The following is a 27,659-nucleotide window of genomic DNA, read 5'->3' on the forward strand; positions in this document are numbered from 1 at the left end:
TGTGACGACCAACCCCACGCCCTGTGACGACCGACCCCACGCCCTGTGACGACCGACCCCACGCTCTGTGACGACCAACCCCGCGCCCTGTGACGACCAACCCCACGCCCTGTGACGACTTAACCCCACGCCCTGTGACGACCAACCCCACGCCCTGTGACGACCGACCCCACGCCCTGTGACGACTTAACCCCACGCCCTGTGACGACCAACCCCACGCCCTGTGACGACCGACCCCGCGCCCTGTGACGACCGACCCCACGCTCTGTGACGACCAACCCCGCGCCCTGTGACGACCGACCCCACGCCCTGTGACGACCGACCCCACGCCCTGTGACGACCGACCCCACGCCCTGTGACGACCGACCCCACGCCCTGTGACGACCGACCCCACGCCCTGTGACGACTTAACCCCTCGCCCTGTGACGACTTACCCCACGCCCTGTGACGACCAACCCCACGCCCTGTGACGACTTAACCCCACGCCCTGTGACGACCAACCCCACGCCCTGTGACGACCAACCCCACGCCCTGTGACGACTTAACCCCACGCCCTGTGACGACCGACCCCACGCCCTGTGACGACTTACCCCACGCCCTGTGACGACCGACCCCACGCCCTGTGACGACCGACCCCACGCCCTGTGACGACCGACCCCACGCCCTGTGACGACCGACCCCACGCCCTGTGACGACCAACCCCACGCCCTGTGACGACTTAACCCCACGCCCTGTGACGACCAACCCCACGCCCTGTGACGACTTAACCCCACGCCCTGTGACGACCGACCCCACGCCCTGTGACGACCAACCCCTCGCCCTGTGACGACCAACCCCACGCCCTGTGACGACTTAACCCCACGCCCTGTGACGACCAACCCCACGCCCTGTGACGACCAACCCCACGCCCTGTGACGACTTAACCCCACGCCCTGTGACGACTTAACCCCACGCCCTGTGACGACTTAACCCCACGCCCTGTGACGACCAACCCCACGCCCTGTGACGACTTAACCCCACGCCCTGTGACGACTTAACCCCTCGCCCTGTGACGACTTAACCCCACGCCCTGTGACGACTTAACCCCACGCCCTGTGACGACCAACCCCACGCCCTGTGACGACTTAACCCCACGCCCTGTGACGACTTAACCCCACGCCCTGTGACGACTTAACCCCACGCCCTGTGACGACTTAACCCCACGCCCTGTGACGACCAACCCCACGCCCTGTGACGACTTAACCCCACGCCCTGTGACGACTTACCCCACGCCCTGTGACGACCAACCCCTCGCCCTGTGACGACTTAACCCCACGCCCTGTAACGACCGACCCCACGCCCTGTGACGACTTAACCCCACGCCCTGTGACGACTTAACCCCACGCCCTGTAACGACCGACCCCACGCCCTGTGACGACTTAACCCCACGCCCTGTGACGACCAACCCCTCGCCCTGTGACGACTTAACCCCACGCCCTGTAACGACCGACCCCACGCCCTGTGACGACTTAACCCCACGCCCTGTGACGACCAACCCCTCGCCCTGTGACGACTTAACCCCACGCCCTGTAACGACCGACCCCACGCCCTGTGACGACTTAACCCCACGCCCTGTGACGACTTAACCCCACGCCCTGTGACGACTTAACCCCACGCCCTGTGACGACCAACCCCACGCCCTGTGACGACCAACCCCGCGCCCTGTGACGACTTAACCCCACGCCCTGTGACGACTTAACCCCACGCCCTGTGACGACTTAACCCCACGCCCTGTGACGACCAACCCCGCGCCCTGTGACGACTTAACCCCACGCCCTGTGACGACTTAACCCCACGCCCTGTGACGACCAACCCCGCGCCCTGTGACGACCAACCCCGCGCCCTGTGACGACTTAACCCCACGCCCTGTGACGACTTAACCCCACGCCCTGTGACGACTTAACCCCACGCCCTGTGACGACCAACCCCACGCCGTGACGACCAACCCCGCGCCCTGTGACGACTTAACCCCACGCCCTGTGACGACCAACCCCGCGCCCTGTGACGACCAACCCCGCGCCCTGTGACGACCGACCCCGCGCCCTGTGACGACCGACCCCGCGCCCTGTGACGACCGACCCCGCGCCCTGTGACGACCGACCCCGCGCCCTGTGACGACCGACCCCACGCCCTGTGACGACCGACCCCGCGCCCTGTGACGACCGACCCCGCGCCCTGTGACGACCGACCCCACGCCCTGTGACGACCGACCCCACGCCCTGTGACGACCAACCCCGCGCCCTGTGACGACCAACCCCGCGCCCTGTGACGACCAACCCCGCGCCCTGTGACGACCAACCCCACGCCCTGTGACGACCGACCCCACGCCCTGTGACGACCAACCCCACGCCCTGTGACGACCAACCCCGCGCCCTGTGACGACCGACCCCACGCCCTGTGACGACCAACCCCTCGCCCTGTGACGACCGACCCCGCGCCCTGTGACGACCAACCCCGCGCCCTGTGACGACCAACCCCGCGCCCTGTGACGACTTACCCCGCGCCCTGTGACGACTTACCCCGCGCCCTGTGACGACTTACCCCGCGCCCTGTGACGACTTACCCCGCGCCCTGTGACGACCAACCCCGCGCCCTGTGACGACCAACCCCGCGCCCTGTGACGACCAACCCCGCGCCCTGTGACGACCAACCCCGCGCCCTGTGACGACTTACCCCACGCCCTGTGACGACTTACCCCACGCCCTGTGACGACTTACCCCACGCCCTGTGACGACTTACCCCACGCCCTGTGACGACCAACCCCACGCCCTGTGACGACCGACCCCGCGCCCTGTGACGACTTACCCCACGCCCTGTGACGACTTACCCCACGCCCTGTGACGACTTACCCCACGCCCTGTGACGACTTACCCCACGCCCTGTGACGACTTACCCCGCGCCCTGTGACGACCAACCCCGCGCCCTGTGACGACCAACCCCTCGCCCTGTGACGACCAACCCCGCGCCCTGTGACGACCAACCCCGCGCCCTGTGACGACCAACCCCGCGCCCTGTGACGACCAACCCCGCGCCCTGTGACGACTTAACCCCGCGCCCTGTGACGACCAACCCCGCGCCCTGTGACGACCAACCCCGCGCCCTGTGACGACTTAACCCCACGCCCTGTGACGACTTACCCCACGCCCTGTGACGACCAACCCCGCGCCCTGTGACGACCAACCCCGCGCCCTGTGACGACTTACCCCGCGCCCTGTGACGACTTAACCCCGCGCCCTGTGACGACCAACCCCGCGCCCTGTGACGACCAACCCCGCGCCCTGTGACGACCAACCCCGCGCCCTGTGACGACTTAACCCCACGCCCTGTGACGACTTACCCCATGCCCTGTGACGACCAACCCCGCGCCCTGTGACGACCAACCCCGCGCCCTGTGACGACCAACCCCGCGCCCTGTGACGACTTAACCCCACGCCCTGTGACGACTTACCCCATGCCCTGTGACGACCAACCCCGCGCCCTGTGACGACCAACCCCGCGCCCTGTGACGACCAACCCCGCGCCCTGTGACGACTTAACCCCGCGCCCTGTGACGACCTACCCCGCGCCCTGTTACGACTTACCCCACGCCCTGTGACGACCAACCCCGCGCCCTGTGACGACCAACCCCGCGCCCTGTGACGACCAACCGCGCGCCCTGTGACGACTTACCCCACGCCCTGTGACGACCAACCCCGCGCCCTGTGACGACCAACCCCACGCCCTGTGACGACCAACCCCACGCCCTGTGACGACCAACCCCGCGCCCTGTGACGACTTACCCCACGCCCTGTGACGACCAACCCCGCGCCCTGTGACGACCAACCCCACGCCCTGTGACGACCGACCCCACGCCCTGTGACGACTTACCCCACGCCCTGTGACGACCAACCCCGCGCCCTGTGACGACCAACCCCACGCCCTGTGACGACCGACCCCGCGCCCTGTGACGACTTACCCCACGCCCTGTGACGACTTACCCCGCGCCCTGTGACGACCAACCCCGCGCCCTGTGACGACCAACCCCACGCCCTGTGACGACCGACCCCGCGCCCTGTGACGACTTACCCCACGCCCTGTGACGACCAACCCCGCGCCCTGTGACGACCAACCCCACGCCCTGTGACGACCGACCCCGCGCCCTGTGACGACCAACCCCGCGCCCTGTGACGACCGACCCCACGCCCTGTGACGACCGACCCCTCGCCCTGTGACGACCAACCCCGCGCCCTGTGACGACCAACCCCACGCCCTGTGACGACTTACCAGACTTCTTCATATCCTCACAAACATGAGCAGTAAAGTAGGAAAAGCAGCTTTGTTCAGTAATGTTTAGCTGCAGACCCGGAGCCACCGTGATAGTGCGCCCTCTGCTGGTACAGACGGATACACGACGGTGTTTAGCTCATGTTTTACAGTTGTATTATTTTGTGTAATTTAGTGTTGACATGTAACTTAGTTTAGGCGACAGGTACTATTATTTGGGTTATTTTATGAAATTAAAACTATGTTTAGGACAGAACCTCCATTTGTTCAATAAGGGACAGAGACAATATTTTTATTGTGGTGACGGCCATTGCTGTAATCAGTAAAGAAGGAGAGAATCATAGGGTTAATATTGTTAGTTTGCAGATGCAAAAACAAAGTAAAAAATACAATTTGTACCGTCAGGGTCGTCCCTGTTTCCTAAATTCAGCAGCAAAACAAAAGATCAAACTGACGTCATTAATGTGTGAAAATCAAATGTTGTAATTCTGAGCTAATAATGAAAATAATAATAATAATAATAATACTGCGGTCAAAACTGGTCTGGAATGACATATACAAATTTGTGCCATTAATAACGGTGTCATGACTTATTTTTTAAATTCTGTTTGTCCTTTATTTATCCAGGATTAAATTCGTTCAGATTAAAAATCTCCTGAGTCCAGGCCAAGATTCTTTAGAATTAAAACATGCAATAATTTGCCACAGAAAGTAAAAGGTTCTACATCATTATGAATAAATTATATATTTACTTTACAGCATTTGCACTTTTGGGTGGCATGTGACTGGGATTATTAATTGTTTTTACTCATTTACAACAGAAGCATAAATGCATCTTAAGCAGAACAATAATGTGTCATTTTATCAAACAACATTAATGTGTCATGTTTTCTTTATCAAACAACAGAAGCATCTACGATTTCCATATTGGTTCATAAGAAATCAAAAAATGAAATAACTCTGTTAAAATCTCACGTTCGTTGAGTTGATCAAATCAATCTTCCAAAGACCTAACACCGTCGTGTATCCGTCTGTACCAGCAGAGGGCGCACTGTCACGGTGGATTTGCTTCACGGTGTTTCTGTCTCGGCTCCGGGTCTGCAGCTTTCCCGACTCCCTTTATTTACTTCAGCCTGGGGGGAGATCTAGCGCCTCCCAGTGGTTAAAGCAGATGTCGTCTGTATCAGGGGTGGGAACCTCTGGGAAGCTCAGGATACGATACATGGTTTACGATAATCGCACGATGCGCCGATACTGCGATAATCGAGATATTCCACAAAAATAACCATAAAAAACATGATACTTTTAAAGGAACAGGCCACTGTGTTTCCAGACTGAGATCTGTTCTTACCTGAGCTTAGTCGAGTTGATCCGTACCTGTCTGGTCTTTACACGTGCGCTCAGTCACGCACAAAGACCAAAGATGTTGTTAGCATTTAGCCTCTCCCAGTGTTTTCCTATGGCTCCAAACGGGGGGAAGTTAGAAGCGACCGAGAGACCATAACCTTAACTCTAAAGGTGCGTACACACCAAACGTGCGTCCATGCTCCATCTGCCTCTCGTTGGACGCCAAACAACGCCGCTTCACACACGCGACAAACGCCTGTTTGCTGGCGCGTGAAGGTTGGCAAGCGTCATACATGGGAGGCGTGTCTGGCCACCGGTTGTTGAGGGCGCACTCACACTTGACATCCGAACCTGCCACTCTCTAGCTCGTTTGAGGAAAGACCTGGACGCCCCGAACGGCCCGCGCTCACACTTACACAAACGAACCGAGCCGTGGCCGAACACGAGGAGTTGTTTACAAGTGCACGTGAGCAGCAGCAGCGCAACATAATGCGGAAGAAAAAAGAACCTAAGCTGCGTGAAATAATGTCTACTATGAGCCCTGTCAAATCTCTTCACTCCACTTTTCTTTGCATTTTACTACAGTTTAACCAAAAGGGCTGTGGTGAATATAATAGTCGATTTTAATAAAGCAGAGAAATAGAGAAGTGCGCGTCCCTCTGTCCCGCTCAGCTAAGGCGGGGGGTGGGGGGGGGGGGGGGTGGTGGGAGCAGCACCTGCCGCTCTGAGCCTTTCTTTGGAGTCATATACAGCCTGAACAGAAGATCTGACTCTCAGTTTATGTCATTCATTGCTGCTTCGGCCACTGGTTAAACAGCTTTATGTTGGCGAACTCTTGGAAGTCTACGCTTTACGTTACAACAAAGCACTTAACACGAACGCACCAAAATCACAAGTGATCTAAATGCACCCGCAGGTTTTATCTGTCCCACTAAAGCCTGCGGCCAAACCGGGTACAGTAGCAGAGAGGGCGGGAGAAGCGCAGCCGCTCCCCGTATAGTCAGCCCGAGACGCGCGTGAAGCGGCCAGGGCGTCGGGAGTGAGCAGTCGGGGAGACGAGCGGTATGTGGCCGGGGGTCCGGGGAGCCGCCCGGGAGCGAAGCGGTCGGGGGCGTGTGCGCAAACATGAGCAACCGAGCCGCGCTCTGGCCCCCCTCCTCCAAGCGGGCCAAAGTCCGGAACCGAGTCCGACTCGGGCATGGTTTGTTGCAGGTAACAGGTGACGCCTGAGCCCAGTCAGTATCCCTGATTGGTTAACAAGGCATAAATGAACGCACGTGTAGATTGGATTCCTTGAGTGCATGAAGCAGTGGGCGTGGCCTCCCTGTTCGCTCACCGCGCTGTTCTCCCTGGCTTTCACGCGCGTCCTTCCTCATCCGCTCGCGTTTGCTACGCTCAATACGCGCGGACAGCTTTGCTTGCATTTCGAAGCGCGTTGAAGCGCCTCTACATAGGGTTAACATGGAAGTTGGAGGCGTGGACGCTTTTGGTGTGTACGCACCTTAACATATTGTTCATCATTTACATTTCTCTTCATGTTTTGCTTTGTTCCCCTTTTTTCTGTGTCTATAAATGATCCCAGACTCACTCACTGAAGATGGTCTATAGATCTGTCAGAGACTTAAATAAATAATAAACAATAAAACAACAGTCCTGTTTAAAAAGGAAGAAATCAACCTCAAAAAGATGTTGTATAAACTTATTATCCGGCTCTTCACAACGTAAGTAGAAGCTCCGTTGATTTGAATGGGATTTCCCAACGTTCTCCCGGTCATTATTTTCTGATAAAGGAAGGTTGGTGCTTTCATATCACTCCACGCGTACGTAGCAGCGACACTATCTGTCCCGTCACTGAGAGAGAAGTCGGGGAATCGCTCGTGAAGTTAACGTGAGTCTGACTTTCAACTTACCCAGAGATTCACCACCATTCCTCCAACTGCGCCTTCAGCTAAGTAGCTAGGCTAGCTGCTAGCCTCGCTGCTTCTAGCCTAGCAAAACGTCGCCGAGCAACGCGCAAACTTTTGGGAACTATTTGTCGCGGAAGTCATTAAATAAACCTTTCGACCTTCATAAAAGTGTACGAAGTTGTACGGAGTGGATATCTAGGAGAGATAGGTGATCTTCTTATTTTTATTTTTTGTATAAAATTCAAATCATTCCATTAGAAATGCATTTTTCTGTTTTGTCTGTTTGTACGGCAACTACTACTTAGTCACTGGTAGTTATAAGTTTCCTCCTTTCCCCGGTTTAATATATTTCAAAATGAGTCTTCCTTTTTTTTTTTTTTCATTTTATTTCATTTTATTTATTTTTTCCCTCCCTGTAATATGTATGTATTTAATCATGATTTTAGTTTGCATTGTTTAGTTATATTTATTATTATCTACTTTTAAACATTTGCCTTCTATATTTCCTTGATTAAGTTAAAAGACCATGTACATTTCATAGAATGTGGTGTGCATGCATGCATGTGTGTGTGTGTTTTTTTTTTTGTGTGCTTTGTCGATGTCAATTGTCCTGTCCTGTCATGTATGGTTTTAATTTGAAATAATAATAAAAAAAATAATAATAAAAAAAATAAAAAAAAATAAAAGTGTACGAAGTTTATGCTGTGTGTGTTCAGTTGCAAATGGCCGAATAATAAGCTTCTGTCGGTGCTTATTTACTCGATAATGACCAGCGTTCTATACATTATCCCTTACTTAAAAACTATCATTAAAAGTAAATCATTTGTGTGACAGTGTTTGGTCCAAGTGCTTAAAACTGCAGTACTGCCCCCTGCTGTCCCGACTGAATACGTGATCATCCACAGTCCCGCCCACTCGGGGTAAATGGGCTCTGGCTGCTCTGCTTTATGACCACGACACTAGAGGCCGCCATTGCTGTAGTACCTTCATATCGCCACTAGGCCCCCATTGAAAAGCATTGGAGTTTAGACACCTTAAAAACAACTTTAATGCCTGGTTTCAATGTTTTCAACACTATAGGCCAGATCTTCCTCTTGAGGCAACGCTGGGTTAGTCACAATTTAAGAAACCAGGCTGGTTTTCGTAAGAAGAATTTTAGAATCTGGTACTTAATGAGGGTCGGACTGTTAGCATTGGAGCAGCGCGAGCTACACGTCACACAAGGGCGGAGTCTATGGTGAAGATCCCGCCCTTATGCCCTTTTTAGGAACATGCTTCATCAGAGTTGGGGAGGCGGAGTCTGTAAATCCTCCATGAATTGAAATCGTGTCATTAAATGTTATCTTTATCAAACAGAAGCATCTACGATTTCTACATTGGTTCATAAGAAATCAAAAAATGAAATAACTGTTAAAACCTCACGTTCGTTGAGTTGATCAAATCAATCTTCCCAAGACCTGACACCGTCGTGTATCCGTCTTCACCAGCAGAGGGCGCACTATCGCCACTAGGCCCCCATTGAAAAGCATTGGAGTTTAGACACCTTAAAAACAACTTTAACGCCTGGTTTCGATGTTTTCGACACTATAGGCCAGATCTTCCTCCTGAGAAAACGCTGGGTGAGTCACAATTATGGTTCGTCAGAGTTGGGGAGGGGGAGTCTGTAAATCCTCCATGAATTGGAATCGTGTCATTAAACCCTTAATTCACTTTTTCAAAAAGTCAACACTCAAAATATTTTTTTAGTGACCGGGAGTGGGCGGGACTGTGGAGCACGGCTGCCACTTTTTATTCCGATATTGATACTTTTGATGACATCATGTATATTAATGAGCTACGTCATGCATATTAATGATCGTATCATCCCGCAAAACATCACGATATATCGGAAAATCGATATACTGTCAGACTCCTAGCCTATGTGTGATTCTGCTTCTGGAAAGAATAAGTTCTTCTTAAAGGTCCTATAGATACAGACGGCATGGAGGGGGCGTGGCCTCTCCAAGGGGGAAAATAGAATCTTTTAGGAAACAGTTTTTCATTCTTTTTGGCCATTTTCTGGCGAAACATAAACTTATTTATCACATAAATAAAGTCAAGTCTGAATCAGGTCCATGTGGATGTTTATTCACAGCAGGTTGTTCAGTAGAAGTGAAAGCTAGCGCTAGTTAGCCATTAGCATTAGCATGATTCTCTGTTATTCATGTATTTATGTTGAACCACTTTGTTCCTCTCCATGTCTTTTTGTATCTTTATTTAGTAGAAACTATATTCATAATTCAGCTTTTGTCAAAGAAGTTTTTGAATAATTAGAGAAAGTTTAGATTTTTCTCCAAATTGTTTTCCCCCTTAACTGTTTTCAAACATGACCATATATGGGCGAGTCCAGAGATGCCGTCTGTGTCTATCGATATCAGAATAAAAAGTATTGTATCGTCCTGCAAAACACAGCGATATATCGGAAAATCGCTACATTGTCACAATCCTAGTCTATGTGAAGAGAAAAACTTCCTCTTAAAGTCCGACACCTGATCATAACTTCCAAACTCACTTCTAACTTTCCAACATATTTGTTCTTCAGTTCTTCAGAGTCGAGTTCATGGACACACTTCGTGCCTTTAACCTCTTAACTCCCGCCTGAACCGAGAGCATTTTCTCCAGGTCAGCTTTACCCAAATCCTGTAGGCCAGTGTAACGCCTCATTTGAAAGCTAAGATCTACAAAACTCATCTAAATGGATCTTTTTCCTCACGTCATCACATTTTTATCCATCTTTTTTGGGGGGGTTTCAACTCATTTTGTAACTTTTTTGTCCCATTTTTGTCACTTTTTTGTCATTTTTTTGTCCCATTTTTGTCATTTTTTCGTTACTTTTTCGTCTTTTTTTTGTCATTTTTTTGTCATTTTTTTTGGCTTTTTTTGCCACTTTTTTGTCATTTTTTGGTCATTTTTTTGTCACTTTTTTGTCTTTTTTTTTGTCATTTTTCGTCACTTTTTTTGCCCCATTTTTGTCATTTTTTCATCACTTTGTCACATTTTTTGTCATTTTTTGGGTCTTTTTTTTGTAATTTTTCATCACTTTTTTGTCAAAGTTTTCTCACTTTTTTGTCAAAGTTTTCTCACTTTTTTATCACATTTCCATCATTGTTTTCGTCTCAGTTCTGTCGCTATTTTCACAGCTTTTTTCCAGAAGCTTTTGGATTGGGGTAAAGCCAAACTGGAGAAAATGTGCTCGGTTCAGGCGGGAGTTAAGGGGTTAAAGTCAAAGATTTGGCGACTCTTTCCTCACTTTATCAAGGACTCGTCGAGTACAGATTGTATCGAGTACTACTTCCTACTTTGTTTTACAGTATTTTATTGTTTTAACTATTTTAGTTTAACCTCTTAACTCCCACCTGAACCGAGAGCATTTTCTCCAGTTCGGCTTTACCCCAATCCGAAAGCTTCTGGAAAAAAGGTGAGAAAATAGCGACAGAAATTAGACGAAAACAATGATGGAAATGTGATGAAAAAGTGAGAAAACAAAAAAAACGGCAAAAATGTAAAAAAAAATAGCCAAAAATGACAAAAAGTGACGAAAAATGTACAAAAAATTGACGAAAAAATGATGAAAAAGTGACAAAAAAATGATGAAAAAGTGACAAAAAAATGATGAAAAAGTGGCAGAAATGTCACAAAAATTTACCAAAAAAAAAAGACAAAAAAATGACAAAAAGTGACAAAAAAATGATGAAAAATTGCCAAAAATATGATGAAAAATGACCCCCGAAAAATGACGAAAAATGTACAAAAAATTGACAAAAAGTGACAAAAAAATGATGAAAAAGTGGCAGAAATGTCACAAAACATTTACAAAAAAAATGACAAAAAATTTACAAAAAGTGACAAAAAAATGATGAAAAAGTGGCAGAAATGTGACAAAACATTTACAAAAAAAAAAGACAAAACATTTACAAAAAAAAATGAAATTTCTTTTACAAAAACTGACCAAAAAAATGACAAAAAAACGATGAAAAATGACCCAAAAAAAATAACGAAAAATGTACAAAAAATTGACGAAAAAATGATGAAAAAGCGGCAAAAATGTCATGAAAAATTGACCAAAAAAAATGACAAAAAAATGACAAAAATGAGTTGAAACCCCCCCAAAAAATGATGGAAAAAAAAATGTGATGACGTGAGGGAAAAGATCCATTTACATGAGTTCTGTAGATCTTAGCTTTCAAATGAGGCGTTACACTGGGCCTACAGGATTTGGGTAAAGCTGACCTGGAGAAAATGCTCTCGGTTCAGGCGGGAGTTAAGAGGTTAAAGCGTCCAGGCACCAAAACCGTTTCCTCCTCTTTCCCCCAAATCAAACGTTCAACCTGAAAATCCCACAAAACCCACAGCTCGTCCCTGCACATGTGCCCGGCCTCCACCAGGGGGCGCCACTCCCTCAGAAAACACACACAGAACACACGGGGGGAAATAAGCGACACACTGAGCGGATGCAGTAAAAGAGAGATGTGGTTTACTTTGGTGTGCAAAAGTATACTCTTTATTCTTATTCTTATTATATATCCAACTTTTATTTGAGCCCACCCCATCCCTCGCCCCGACCCCAAACCAGTGGCATTCCCCGCTCACCAGTCACTGTCACTATTACAATAGCCAATCAGAGCTCACCTGCTGAAAGAAGGCAACCAAACAAAGAAGAGCAGAAAAAAGGTTACTTTGAGTTCCTCTTGTTAAATAGTAATAAATACATGGAGATGCAGTGGTTCTTACGTCCTCCTTTTTTTTTCTCTGAATCGTTCCAAAGAGTCCGTGTGGCGTTCGCTCTATCTCTTTTTAGAAGTATCTTTATTGATCTGTGTTGTGTCGTTAGCAGCAATCCGGACCAGTCGTCGTGGTGATTAGCAGCACAGAGAGGAGGAGCCGTCAGGGGGAGGAGGAGGAGGAGGAGGAGACGAGGAGCCGGCCACGCCCACCCGCCCCCCCCCGCGGACCGGCGTTTGGGGAACAAACATCTGAGGGCGACAGATGTGTGTGTGGGTTTGTAAATCCTGTGTGTGTGTGAAGCTGTAAAACCGGGACAGCAGGGGGCGCTTTATCTCTATAAGGCGGATTTGTTTAAAACATTCCTGTCCGGTCGGCACTGGAGACGAACCGACACCGACGTCTTTCGTATCGGCCGATACCGAGACCGATTCTGTGGCTGAAAAGGTGAATGAGTGACTCGTGAACTGAGTTTCCGTCAGATTTAATAAAGTATATCGTGTCTACGGCTGCCACGGTAATCGCTATATCGACGTATCGTTCGATAAATAACAGATATTTAACGTTTTCTTTGTAAACTTTGATTGAGCTTCATTATATTTCACGTTTTTTGCAGCTTGTGGTGTTTCAGGACTTTTAGAACTGAAGTTTACTGTCATTTTTTATGAGAGTCGACAGTATCCAGTATCGTTAGTGTGAATTATATCGTTTATCGCGATACTTTCCTGCCTCAATATATATCGAACTTCAAATTTAACATCGTGTCTTAACGTTAAACGAGGACTTTTTTACCCTAAATATCCTCGGCTCCTCAATATAAACACTAGGGAGGCACCGATACCACTTTTTCTAAAACCGATACGAGTTCTTTGATTTAAATACTCGCCGATACCGAATACCGATAGGAATTTTCTTCAACGTTCTTACTTTTTTCACAGCAGATTGGCTTCTTATTAGTTAATTTACTTGACTTAAGTAAAGTCGGCGACACTTTTAAGAGCAGTTATATTAGAATTGTGCTGATGCCATTTATTTACTGTCCATCATAGACAGAAAAGCCCATGTCCTAAAGCTCCCAATGCCTGAGCTTTATTCATTTATGTGTTTTTATTTAACAATAGTATTGAGATGTTACTTAAATGGTCTCTTTTCGTCTTTACTTCAGCTCCTGTGGATTTTCTCGTGTGTTTGTGTGTCTTTAATTTGGATTTTCTGAGGACTTTTTAGTCGCTGGGTTTTTTCCAGATGATGGGCGTAAAACGGCGTCAGAATGGCCCAAAACTGCGCTAGCCGCGAGTTAGCGACGTTAGCCTGTCTGTTGTAAACACTAAGCAACGTTTAGCTCTGGTTAAATCCAGCTCAGACTCTGGTTTAGGGAGTGTCGTCTGTAATAAAGTCGGCTCTATGTGGATTATTGTGTTCACACTAAAGAATCCTCCAGTTTGTTGCTTCTTCTCCCTTATCGTTAGTGTCAAATATATCGTTTATCGCGATACTTTCCTGCCTCGATATATCGAACTTCAAATGTGTTATCGTGACAGGCCTAACTGTATCGTTTAGCATCTTTTCTCTGGACTTTTTTACCCTAAATATCCTCGGCAACACCTCACATGAAGTGATCTGATCAAATACGTTTCAGTTATTTCCTAAACCGCTCCAACACACGGCAAAAAGTAATTTACTAGATTAGTTTAGAAGTCTCAATTTGAGCAAAATAATCCTAATTTTTGTTGCGTTTCTGGGGTAAGAAAAATGGTCTTTCTTACTTTAAGCGAGATTTACCCTAGAACTGGTCTGAAATGTCCTCAAACTAGCAAAATAATCTGGGTCAGATCAGGAAAAAGTGTCTAAATGAGTGAAAACCGCTCAAAACAAGATGTATTTCCTCAATTTAAGTCATTTAAGCCAATTCTTGATATTTATATTTATTGTATTTATCATAGTTTCTGTCTTAATTAGCCGCGGCTAGCATTAGCGCACTGTTGCTAGCCGGCGATCGGAAATACAATTGCGGAGGTTAAAACTAACTCTTGGATTCTCCAGGTTCTGAGCTTCAAAATGAGGCGCAGCTCGTCCATATTGACTGAGGTTTAGTAGCTTGTGTTGAACTAGCTTGTCGCTAACGTGTTGCTAAGGAAGTTAGCTCAATTTAAAGCCCTGTCTTGGTTCTTTCCAGTCTCGGCTTGCATCGGTCTGATATAGTGAATAAACCCCTGGGCTTAAAACGGCATCAGAATGGCCAAAACTGTTAGCCGCGAGTTAGCAACGTTAGCCTGCCAGTGGGGTAAGAAAAACGGTCTTGTCCCATTGGCAGTTTCTTACTTTAAGCGAGATTTACCCTAGAACTGGTCTGAAATCTCTTCAAACTAGCAAAATAATCTTGGTCAGATCAGGAAAAGTGTCTAAATGAGTGAAAACCGCTCAAAACAAGATGTATTTCCTCAATTTAGGTCATTTAAGCCAATGCTTGATATTTACTTTTTGTATTGCAGTGGCTGATTTCATTGTATTTATCGTAGTTTCTGTCCCCAGCCTTAATATCATGACACAAATTAAGGTTAGGGCCAGGGAAATGGTTAACCTCTTAACTCCCGCCTGAACCGAGAGGATCTTTTTCCTCACGTCATCACATTTTTTTTCCAACATTTTTTTGTTGGGTATTCAACTCATTTTTGTAACTTTTTTGTAATTTTTTTATCACATTTTTGTCATTTTTTCGTCAATTTTTCGTCAATTTTTCATCATTTTTTTGTCACATTTTTTGGTCCATTTTTAATCCATTTTTTGTCCATTTTTTGTGACATTTTTGCCACTTTTCATACATTTTTCGTCACTTTTTTTGTCAATGTTTTCTCACTTTTTTGTCACATTTCCATCATTGTTTTATTGCTATTTTCACAGCTTTTTTTCCAGAAGCTTTTGGATTGGGGTAAAGCCAAACTGGAGAAAATGTGCTCGGTTCAGGCGGGAGTTAAGGGGTCAACTTTACGGATTAGGGTTTGGATTAGGATTATTTGTATTTTTAGACAAACCAACTCATAGATCTATACAAACAGCAGACCGTCCCTCCGGAGCAGACGATCTAGCGCTAACCCTTAATTAACTGCTGCTAGCATTAGCATACTGTTGCTAGCCGGCGATCGGAAATACAATTGCGGAGGTTAAAACTAACTCTTCTGAGCTTCAAAATGAGGCGCAGCTCGTCCATTGTAGCTCGTGTTGAACTAGCTTGTCGCTAACGTGTTGCTAAGGAAGTTAGCTCAATTTAAACCCCCGTCTCGGTTCTTTCCAGTCTCGGTTTGCATCGGCGTTCCATCGGTCTGATATAGTGAATAAACCCCTGGGCTTAAAACGGCGTCAGAATGGCCAAAACTGTTAGCCGCGAGTTAGCAACGTTAGCCTGTATGTTGTAAACACTAAGCAACGTTTAGCTCTGGTTAAATCCAGCTCAGACTCTGATTTTGAGAGCGCAGTCTGTAATAAAGTCGGCTCTATGTGGATTATTGTGTTTCCACTAAAGAATTCTCGATACTAACTACCTCCGATAATGGCATCGGTGCGTCCCTAATCATTAGTGTCAATTATATCGTTTATCGTTGATACTTTCCTGCCTCAATATATCAAATCTGTCGTTTAGCATCTTTTCTCTCAACGATAAACGAGGATCACTGGACTTTTTTTTACCCTAAACACCTCACATGAAGTGATCTGATCAAATATGTTTCAGTTTTTTCCTAAACCGCTCCTACAGTGGCTGATTTTATTGTATTTATCGTAGTTTCCGTCCCCAGCCTTAATGAGCTGCGGCTAGCATTAGCGCACTGCTGCTAGCCGGCGATCGGAAATACAATTGCGGAGGTTAAAACTAACTCTTCTGAGCTTCAAAATGAGGTGCAGCTCGTCCATACTGACTGAGGTTTAGTAGCTCGTGTTGAGCTAGCGTGTAGCTAACGTGTTGCTAAGGAAGTTGTGGGTGAGCTCATTTTAAAGCCCTGTCTCGGCTTGTATCGGCGTTCCATCGGTCTGATATAGTGTGGATCGTTTCGGATGTTGATGGCTACATGCTAACGGCTATAGGAAAAACACATTGAGCGGGCTAACGCTTCTTGCTAGCCATCCCGTTTGATTCTCGCTGTAAACGTAATGAAAGTGCACTGACTTTTCCATCGATCATTCACTCCTACATCACTCAAACATGATTTAAAGAAGTCATTTAGTGCAATCCCGAAAACGACGCGGAAATAAAGATGGCGGCGAGCGGGCGGGCGGGCGGGCGGGCGAGCGGGCGCGCGTCGTCTCCCCGCCTCCTCCCCCAATGAGAACACACAACTCCTCAAACAGAGAAATCAACTCAGAGTCAACAAGAACATGAGGCAAACTCACTGGTCACAGCCATTCCTTCCCCCCCCCCCCCCCCCCCCCCCCCGTACAATCACAACAAAGACACAAAGCGAGCGGAGCGGCGAGCGAGCGAGAGCGTGGTGAGCCTTCAGCAGGCGGCCGGGTCCTCCTGCTCCTCCTCTCATGCACACCAGGGGGCAGCACACAGCTCCGTGTCTCTGTGTGGGTGTGTACACTTCAGATCGTATGGCTTTAGGGCGTGGTTCAGGGTTTATCAAGAGTTGGCGGGCCCCTCGTCTGAGTCCGGCCTGCCCCGCCCTCCCCCGGGCGCCGCGGCCGGGTTATTGTTGTTGGAGGCGGGGTAGTAGTCCTCGGGGGGCGGCGCTTGGGGCCCGGGGGCGTTGGGGGCCGCCCGAGTCCGGAAGGCCGACAGTCCGATGGGCAGGCCCAGCGGCAGCGAGGCCGAGCCGAACTGCGAGGCGTCCACGGAAGACACCGCGCCCAGGTGGTGCAGCCCCAGGGACACGCCCACATCCATGCTGTCGCTCATCTGCGGCGAGCCCCCCCCGCCCCCCTGGCCGCTCTGCCGGGGGCCGCGCCCGTTGTTGCCGTGGTGGGGGTAGGAGGGGTGCGGGTGGTGCGGAGCGTCCAGGAAGTGGCGCTGGTGCTGCTGGGACGCGGCGGGTTTGTGCAGGAGCAGCTGGGTGTAGGCCCCGTCCTGACCGCCGCCCACGCCGCTGTCACTGCCCGGCCACATCCGCAACTGGGTCTGCGCCTGCGGGACACACAGGGTCAGGGCGAGAGAGGCAACGGGTCAGGGGGAGGCAACGGGGGACACACAGGGTCAGGGCGAGGGAGGCAACGGGTCAGGGGGAGGCAACGGGTCAGGGGGAGGCAACGGGTCAGGGGGAGGCAACGGGTCAGGGTGAGAGGACACACAGGGTCAGGGCGAGGCAACGGGTCAGGGGGAGGCAACGGGTCAGGGGGAGGCAACGGGTCAGGGGGAGGCAACGGGTCAGGGGGAGGCACACAGGGTCAGGGGGAGGCACACAGGGTCAGGGCGAGGGAGGCAACGGGTCAGGGGGAGGCAACGGGTCAGGGGGAGGGAGGCAACGGGTCAGGGGGAGGCAACGGGTCAGGGGGAGGGAGGCAAAGGGTCAGGGGGAGGCAACGGGTCAGGGGGAGGAGGCACAAAGGGTCAGGGGGAGGCAACGGGTCAGGGGGAGGGAGGCAACGGGTCAGGGGGAGGGAGGCAACGGGTCAGGGGGAGGCAACGGGGGGCGCACAGGGTCAGGGGGAGGGAGGCAACGGGTCAGGGCGAGGCAACGGGTCAGGGGGAGGCAACGGGTCAGGGGGAGGCAACGGGTCAGGGGGAGGCAACGGGTCAGGGGGAGGGAGGCAACGGGTCAGGGGGAGGCAACGGGTCAGGGCGAGGCAACGGGTCAGGGGGAGGGAGGCAACGGGTCAGGGGGAGGCAACGGGTCAGGGGGAGGAGGCACAAAGGGTCAGGGGGAGGCAACGGGTCAGGGGGAGGAGGCACAAAGGGTCAGGGGGAGGCAACGGGTCAGGGGGAGGGAGGCAACGGGTCAGGGGGAGGGAGGCAACGGGTCAGGGGGAGGCAACGGGTCAAGGGGAGGAGGCACAAAGGGTCAGGGGGAGGCAACGGGTCAGGGGGAGGCAACAGGTCAGGGTGAGAGGACACAATGGGGGACGCACAGGGTCAGGGCGAGGGAGGCAGCGGGTCAGGGGGAGGCAACGCGTCAGGGGGAGGGAGGCAACGGGTCAGGGGGAGGCAACGGGTCAGGGGGAGGCAACAGGTCAGGGTGAGAGGACACAATGGGGAACGCACAGGGTCAGGGCGAAGCAACGGGTCAGGGCGAGAGGACACACAGGGTCAGGGCGAGGGAGGCAACGGGTCAGGGGGAGGCAACGGGGCAGGGGGAGGCAACGGGGCAGGGGGAGGGGACACAATGGGTCAGGACGAGGCAACGGGGGACACACAGGGTCAGGGCGAGAGGACGGGTCAGGGGGAGGGGACGGGTCAGGGGGAGGGGACGCACAGTGTCAGGGGGAGAGGACACAATGGGTCAGGGAGAGGGAGGCAAAGGGGGACACAACGGGTCAAGGCAAGGGGACACACAGAGTTAGGGCGAGGGAGGCAACGGGTCAGGGAGAGGGGCCCACAGGGTCAGGATGAGGGAGGCAAAGGGGGACACAACGGGTGAGGGAGGCAATGGGGGACACGCTACTGGGGACACACCAGGGGACACTTTTCTACACTGGAAGAAATAACGGGTGATAAAATAACAGTAACACTGATGGCAGCAGTCGGAGTTAATATACGGCTAATACTGCAACTACTACTTCTATTACTCCTTCTACAAACTGGTAGTACAGGGTGAGCCGCGGGAACTTCCATTTTAGAAACTTAAGTCACACAACATTGGAGAGTTAATTTGACAGCTTTGAAGGCTCAGTATTTATCAACAGGGGATTTATTTACATTTTCCTCCCATTTCCATTTTTGTAGTTGTGTCTCGTTGTTTTTCATGTTCATATTTAAAGATTAAGTCCTTTTCGAACAGAACCTAAGCTTTAGAGTTTCCGTGGCTTCATAAGGTCGTCTATATTATCGTTTATCGAGATGGTTTCCCGCCATTTCACGTTTACACCTTGAAATAAGTCAGGGCCCTGGATAACAGTGACGAAAGTGTGAAACTGCATCCATTCGACCCCTTTCTCTTTCCTTCTTTCTCTCCTTAGGTCAGGGTCAAAGGTCACGTGTTCCCGGCGCAGACACACACATACCTGAGGGCTCGTCATCTCGTAGTCCGAGTGCGTCACAGCAGAGTTGTAGTAGCGATTACTGTAGCGGTAGTTGCGGTTGTCGTTGGAAGAACCACTGGAGCCACCTGGGAGAGGAGAAAAGACAACCTTAGACTTTCAGGAACATCTTCACTCGGCTGGTTCTCACGGAGACACGGAGCTGGTGGTGGTTCTTGAGTGAGTTATGAGAGCATTGGTTCTTACCGGAGCTGGTGGTGGACCTGGAGGTGGAGCTGGTGGTGGATGTTGAGTGTGTCATGAGAGGGTGTTGGTTCTTACTGGAGCTGGTGGTAAATGTTGAGCTGGAGGTGGATGTTGAGTGTTATGACAGTGTTGGTTCTTACCGGAGCTGGACACGGAGCTGGAGGTGGTTCTTGAGTGTGTTATGAGGGTGATGGTTCTTACCGGAGCTGGTGGTGGACCTGGAGGTGGAGCTGGTGGTGGATGTTGAGTGTGTTATTTGGTTCTTACCGGAGCTGGACACGGAGCTGGTGGTGGATGTTGAGTGTGTTATGAGAGCTTTGGTTCTTACCGGAGCTGGTGGTGGAGCTGGTGGTGGATGTTGAGTGTGTTATGAGGGTGATGGTTCTTACCGGAGCTGGACACGGAGCTGGTGGTGGATGTTGAGTGTGTTATTTGGTTCTTACCGGAGCTGGACACAGAGCTGGAGGTGGATGTTGAGTGTGTTATGAGGGTGATGGTTCTTACCGGAGCTGGACACGGAGCTGGTGGTGGATGTTGAGTGTGTTATTTGGTTCTTACCGGAGCTGGACACAGAGCTGGAGGTGGATGTTGAGCTGGTGGTGGATGTTGAGTGTGTTATGACAGTGTTGGTTCTTACCGGAGCTGGAGGTGGACCTGGAGGTGGAGCTGGAGGTGGATGTTGAGTGTGTTATTTGGTTCTTACCGGAGCTGGACACGGAGCTGGTGGTGGATGTTGAGTGTGTCATGAGAGGGTGATGGTTCTTACCGGAGCTGGACACGGAGCTGGTGGTGGATGTTGAGTGTGTTAAGACAGTGATGGTTCTTACCGGAGCTGGGCACGGAGCTGGAGGTGGTTCTTGAGTGTGTTATGAGGGTGATGGTTCTTACCGGAGCTGGAGGTGGATGTTGAGTGTGTTATTTGGTTCTTACCGGAGCTGGACACGGAGCTGGAGGTGGATGTTGAGTGTGTTATGAGGGTGATGGTTCTTACCGGAGCTGGACACGGAGCTGGAGGTGGATGTTGAGTGTGTTTTCTGGTTCTTACCGGAGCTGGACACGGAGCTGGTGGTGGATGTTGAGTGTGTTATTTGGTTCTTACCGGAGCTGGACACGGAGCTGGAGGTGGATGTTGAGTGTGTTATGAGGGTGATGGTTCTTACCGGAGCTGGAGGTGGATGTTGAGTGTGTTATTTGGTTCTTACCGGAGCTGGACACGGAGCTGGAGGTGGATGTTGAGTGTGTCATTTGGTTCTTACCGGAGCTGGACACGGAGCTGGTGGTGGATGTTGAGTGTGTTATTTGGTTCTTACCGGAGCTGGACACGGAGCTGGTGGTGGATGTTGAGTGTGTTATTTGGTTCTTACCGGAGCTGGACACGGAGCTGGAGGTGGATGTTGAGTGTGTTTTCTGGTTCTTACCGGAGCTGGACACGGAGCTGGTGGTGGATGTCGAGTGCGAGTGGTCCATGGCAGGAGAGGTGGAGGTGGAGGAGCTCGTGTTGGTTCCTTCGTCCGTCGTCTTCTTGAAGAAGTTGTGTTGGAGAGCGTAGAAGGGCGTGATGCGGCTTTTGGGGTCATAGTCCAGCATACGCAGGATCAAGTCTGCAGAGACAGAACGTAACGTCCAACACAGTCGCACAAACATCATGTCTTCATGCAGACCAGTGTTCATTTTGACAACATATTTTAGTTTAGTTTTAGTCTAAAGGTGCGTACACACCAAACGTGCGTCCACGCCCCATCTGCCTCTCGTTGGACGCCAAACAACGCCGCTTCACACACGCGACAAACGCCTGTTTGCTGGCGCGTGAAGGTTGGCAAGCGTCAGACATGGGAGGCGTGTCTGGCCACCGGTTGTTGAGGGCGCACTCACACTTGACATCCGAACCTGCCACTCTCGAGCTCGTTTGAGGAAAGGCCTGGATGCCCCGAACGGCCGCGCTCACACTGACACAAACGAACCGAGCCGTGGCCGAACACGAGGAGTTGTTTACAAGTGCACGTGAGCAGCAGCAGCGCAACATAATGCGGAAGAAAAAAAAACCTAAGCTGCGTGAAATAATGTCTACTATGAGCCCTGTCAAATCTCTTCACTCCACTTTTCTTTGCATTTTACTACAGTTTAACAAAAAGGGCTGTGGTGAATAACAGTCGATTTTAATAAAGCAGAGAAATATAGAAGTGCGCGTCCCCCTGTCCCGCTCAGCTGAGGGGGAGGGGGGGTGGAGCAGCACCTGCCGCTCTGAGCCTTTCTTTGGAGTCATATACAGCCTGAACAGAAGATCTGACTCTCAGTTTATGTCATTCATTGCTGCTTCGGCCACTGGTTAAACAGCTTTATGTTGGTGAACTCCTGAAGTCTACGCTTTACGTTACAACAAAGCAACACGAACGCGCACCAAAATCACAAGTGATAAAAGCACCCGCAGGTTTTATCTGTCCCACTAAAGCCTGTGGCCAAACCGGGTACAGTAGCAGAGAGGGCGGGAGAAGCGCAGCCGCTCCCCGTATAGTCAGCCCGAGACGCGCGTGAAGCGGCCAGGGCGTCGGGAGTGAGCGGTCGGGGAAACGAGCGGTATGTGGCCGGGGGTCCGGGGAGCCGCCCGGGAGCGAAGCGGTCGGGGCCGGGGAGACGAGAGCGAGGCAGCCCCTGCTCTGTTTGATAAATACAGCCTTTTCTCACTGTTTTACGTGACAAATGCACCCGCCCATACAACAGCCGCTTGTATCCGTGCGTGTGCGCATACACGAGCAAACGCGAGCCGCGCTCTGGCCCCCCCTCCTCCAAGCGGCCACAGTCCGGAACCGAGTCCGACTCGGGCATGGTTTGTTGCAGGTAACAGGTGACGCCTGAGCCCAGTCAGCATCCCTGATTGGTTAACAAGGCATAAATGAACGCACGTGTAGATTGGATTACTTGAGTGCATGAAGCAGTGGGCGCGGCCTCCCTGTTCGCTCACCGCGCTGTTCTCCCTGGCTTTGACGCGCGTCCTTCCACATCCGCTCGCGTTTGCTACGCTCAATACGCGCGGACAGCTTTGCTTGCATTTCGAAGCGCGTTGAAGCGCCTCTACATAGGGTTAACATGGAAGTTGGAGGCGTGGACGCTTTTGGTGTGTACGCACCTTAAGTCTTTTGATGAAAATGTAATTCGATTTTAGTCTAGTTTTAGTCGACTAAAATTGCAAGTAAATTTAGTTTAGGCGCATTGAGTTGCCTTGTGTACGAAATGCGCGGTATAAATAAAGTTGCCTTGCCTAGTCGACCAAATTTAAGACTAATTTAGTCGACTTTGGATTTATAATATTCCTTATAATCATATTTAATGTTGTTCCTCTGCTTCATGGAGCTGCTCCACATGAACAAAGCTCAGAGCTGATCCTTTGGCAGAGAATTTACAAGATCTGAGGCTCTTTCAGACGCTCAATAGAAGTTTGGATGATTTTAGTCTCTCCTTTTCATTTGTATTAAGTCTTTTTTTAGTCGACTAAAATATCTGGACATTTTAGTCACAGTTTTAGTCTCATTAAGGTGAGACACTGCAGGTGAATAGGAAAAAAATTTATATTTACAGATATCAATTTGAAACTGTTGCTGTCGATCACTGACATAAATGTGAGAACAAGAGGTTTTATGCCTAAAAATGCCCCAAATTTCCCATCTTTTCGGTGACGAAATCTGAATAATGGATAGAGCTACATTCAAATTTATGGTTTCATTTTATTGATAAATGAGTTGCCAAGACTTTCTCAGAGGGGATTTAGGATTTCTTGTTTAGTTTTAAAATCAGCTGTTTTTTAGTGGAAAAATGTGTAAAAATGTAATTTTCGCCTTATTTTTTGACATTCAAAACTCAATAAATGGGGCTTAAGGGATTAAATAATAAAAAATCCCTCTGAAAAAATCTTCCAAACATTGTTCAGTCCAAAGCTGGAAAATGTGAAGTCTTTAGGTCCGACTGACGTGGACATAGTGTCGCAACAATGACAGAAACATGTGTTTTGAGAAAAAGGCCCTTGAAATTGCATTCTCCCATATAAGTCTATGGGGGAACATTGAATCAGCGCAACATTTAAACATGTTATTGTGAAGATTAGGCATATTTTCTGTTTCCGGGTGAAAGCTTGTATGTTCAGAGACCAATTTGGCCCAAAACCTGAAAACTGAAAAAAAGGAGTTTTGCCTGTAGTGTCTCCCCTTAAAAACTTTTAATTTAGTTTTAGTCCAATTTTAGTCGTCAAAAATGACACTTTGACTAAAATTAAGACTAAATATTTTAGTTGACGAAATTAACACTGATGCAGACGCTGTGAATGTTACCTTTAAACTTGAGATAGTCACAGGGGGCGTGTCCGGGCTCTCCTGCCCTGCGGCCCCCGGGGCCCCCTGTCTCTACTCCTAAGATCTCATGAAGGCGGCGTGTGGCGGGAGGTTTGTACTCCTGAACACAGAGCAGAGCATTAGGAGCAGGTCCCACACGTGAGCTGAACACCAGACCTGAAGCCGTACCTTCTTAATGTCTTTGTTCTTCTTCACCGTCCACAGACCGTCCGACAGTTTGTCAAAATACTTCCTGGCTTTGGGCGCTGTGTCCAGCATGTGACTGGGAGGAACGCCCAACACCTCCACTATCTTATTCATCTGGTCCACCTGGAGACAAACACATTAGGAACATCAGAAGGAGCTCGGGGGCAGGAGACGCTCAGTGGTTCAGTGAGGGCTGAATGTAGCACCATCTCCCACCGTCAGGCAAGAATAATCCTCACAGTCCATCTCTTGTTTCTTGGTGAACCTACTTCCACTCCCCAGTACTTAACGCTAACATGCAATAAGAAGTTAAGTCAAATCAAAACTATAGAGAAGGGCTTATTTTGGTTCATATTTACGTTTTCGTCACGTTTTTTGTGGCGTTTTCATCTCTTTTCTGCTCAGTTAAGGCGCGGGTTAAGAGATTAAACTTATTTTAAGATGACTTTGTGCTGCTGTGACTTTTAACGCTTTGTAAAACCCTGATTTCATGAGGCGGTACTTCACCGGTCAGACATTAAAGGGCTGCGTACCACTACATTTGTGTCTTTTTCCCCCCGATATCAGTACTTTAACGATACCTGAACGGTCTTTTCCGGATACCTGTACTGAAATATTTATCATTGAGATATTTTTTGGTTCCTGCTTTTGATACTTTTATACCAGCCCGAGGTATCAGCCCCTGTGGTATAGACCCCTGTGGTATCAGCCCCTGGAGTAAAGACCCCTGTGGTATCAGCCCCTGGAGTAAAGACCCCTGGAGTATCAGCCCCTGGAGTATTAGACCCCTGTGGTATCAGCCCCTGTGGTATCAGCCCCTGGAGTATAGACCCCTGTGGTATCAGCCCATGGAGTAAAGACCCCTGTGGTATCAGCCCCTGGAGTATCAGCCCATGGAGTAAAGACCCCTGTGGTATCAGCCCATGGAGTAAAGACCCCTGTGGTATCAGCCCCTGGAGTAAAGACCCCTGTGGTATCAGCCCCTGGAGTATAGACCCCTGTGGTATCAGCCCCTGGAGTATAGAACCCTGTGGTATCAGCCCCTGGAGTATAGACCCCTGTGGTATCAGCCCCTGGAGTATAGACCCCTGGAGTATAGACCCCTGTGGTATCAGCCCCTGGAGTATAGACCCCTGTGGTATCAGCCCCTGGAGTATAGAACCCTGTGGTATCAGCCCCTGGAGTATAGACCCCTGTGGTATCAGCCCCTGGAGTATAGACCCCTGGAGTATAGACCCCTGTGGTATCAGCCCCTGGAGTATAGACCACTGTGGTATCAGCCCCTGGAGTATAGACCCCTGTGGTATCAGCCCCTGGAGTATAGACCCCTGTGGTATCAGCCCCTGGAGTAAAGACCCCTGTGGTATCAGCCCCTGGAGTATAGACCCCTGTGGTATCAGCCCCTGGAGTATAGACCCCTGGAGTATCAGCCCCTGTGGCATTGACTCCTGGGGTATGAGCCCCTGTGGTATCTGCCCCGGTGGTATCTGCCCCGGTGGTCCCGTACCTCGTTGGAGCCACTGAAGAGCGGCTCTCCCGTGTGCATCTCCACCAGGATGCAGCCCAGGGACCACATGTCGATGGCCAGGTCGTAGGGCATGCCCAGCAGCACCTCTGGAGAGCGGTAGAAGCGGCTCTGGATGTACTGGTAGATCTGCGGACAGAGCGGACAGAGGTCAAAGCTCCTGGTACCACGGCGGGACCACGGCGCCCTCTACAGGCAGCGAAGGGCCGCAGCGTTTGGGAATGTTCTCACCCTCTGTCCCAGCTGGCAGGACGAGCCGAAGTCCACGATCTTGATGGCGGATCTCTTGGGGTTGCACAGCAGGATGTTCTCCGGTTTCAGGTCGCAGTGGATGATCGAGAGCTCCGGCGTGGCCAGGAATAACAACGCTGCCGACACAGAGACCAAACCGAGCTCAGACGAGAGACACAAGGATCGCAAAAACCAGTGAACTCAAACTGCAAATGGATCTTTGTGACAGAAAAAACTGTACAAAGTTCAGCATCTCCTCTGAGCACAAAGGGGTTTCAGGATCAGAAAAGCCATGATTTCACTTTACTCAAAAAGATCATTGTCCTGATCGACGACAAAAGGGCAGAAAAAACACTCACATATTTCCCTCCAACTTTTTTTTATTCCTGTTTTATTGCACTTTTTACCCATTGCAATTTGTCATTTTCCCCACATTATCCTCAGTTGTTTTTAACCATTGTTGCACTTTTTCCCCCATTCACGCATTTTTATTATGTGCTTTTTTCATTTCATTTCATTATTTTATTAATTTCTAACCATTATTGCACCCCCCATTTTTTTTTCTAATTTTGTTTATGCAATTTTTTTTTTTTACCATTATTGCACTGTTTTGTTATTCAGATTTTTTGCAATTTTACCCCATTTTATTTCCAATAAAAAATAGCCATTATTTAACTTTTCCCCCATTCCTCCATTTTTGCTTTTATTTTATTTTTTTGGTAATTTTTTCCTTTCATTTTATTTGATCATTTTATCAATTTCAAACCATTTTTTTCCTTCCATTTCCTATTGTTTTTAAACCTATTTTTCCCCTTTTATTGCTATTCACCCTTTCTATTTTCTATCTATTTATTTTTTCACATTTTTTTCCATATTTCCTTTACTTCTTTTGCTCTATTTTCCTTTCCTTTTTTTTTTTTTTTTAAACATTATTACACTTTTTTATTCTTCAGATTTTTTGCTATTTTTCCCCATTTCCTAATTTTTAGCCATTATTAAACTTTTCCCCCATTTCTCCATTTTTGCTTTTTTTATTTTTTGTGGTAATTTTTTCCTTTCATTTTATCATTTTTCAGTTTTTTCACTTTATTTCCTAATTTATTATTTATTGTGATTATTTTTTTGTGCTATTTTTGTCCAAATATATAGCTTTTTTCCCTCTTATTTTTCCAAATCTCTCACCATTATTGCTCCTTTCCCCCCATTTTTTGTTAGTAATTTTCTATTTTTTCCCATTATTGCACCTTTTTCTCCATTTTCCCCACATTTATTGGCGCGGACATAAACTCCATGTTGTGAATGTGCGTATCTTCCAAACAGCTCTTTCCATATTAAATAAATCACCCGTCTCACAGATGCACATATATTAAATAACCCGTATATATATGTATGTATGTATATGTATATGTATATGTATGTATATTCGGCCGTGGGGACTGACCTGTGCAGAGCTGCACATATAAAATAACCTGTATATATATATATTACATATATATATATTACATATATATATATATATGTATACTGACCTGTGCAGAGCTGCTGGGCGAACTTCCGGGTGAGGTTGAGCGAGACGCCTCTGAAGTTGGTGTTCCGTAGTAAATCATACAGGTTGTAGCTCAGCAGCTCGAAAACCAAACACAAATGATTCCGAAACATAAAGTGACGCTTCAGGTGGACTGAAAAAGG

General features: G+C 49.2%; 1 protein-coding gene across 1 annotated transcript in view; it reads right to left on the reverse strand.

Annotated features, from left to right (window-relative positions):
- Positions 1 to 16,587: 16,587 nt before the first annotated feature.
- dyrk1b (dual-specificity tyrosine-(Y)-phosphorylation regulated kinase 1B) overlaps positions 16,588 to 27,659 on the reverse strand; it is a 42,948-nt gene continuing 31,876 nt past the window's right edge. The window contains exons 6-13 of the mRNA XM_079569737.1: positions 27,500 to 27,649; positions 25,971 to 26,107; positions 25,722 to 25,868; positions 24,197 to 24,337; positions 24,008 to 24,128; positions 21,107 to 21,289; positions 19,467 to 19,570; positions 16,588 to 17,433 (exon numbers count right to left, since the gene is read on the reverse strand). Coding sequence (XP_079425863.1) covers positions 16,933 to 17,433; positions 19,467 to 19,570; positions 21,107 to 21,289; positions 24,008 to 24,128; positions 24,197 to 24,337; positions 25,722 to 25,868; positions 25,971 to 26,107; positions 27,500 to 27,649 — 1,484 coding nt within the window. The 3' untranslated portion in view covers positions 16,588 to 16,932. The remainder of the gene's footprint in view (positions 17,434 to 19,466; positions 19,571 to 21,106; positions 21,290 to 24,007; positions 24,129 to 24,196; positions 24,338 to 25,721; positions 25,869 to 25,970; positions 26,108 to 27,499; positions 27,650 to 27,659) is intronic.

Source organism: Gobius niger (assembly GCF_951799975.1).
Source record: "Gobius niger genome assembly, chromosome: 13".
NCBI lineage: Eukaryota > Metazoa > Chordata > Actinopteri > Gobiiformes > Gobiidae > Gobius > Gobius niger.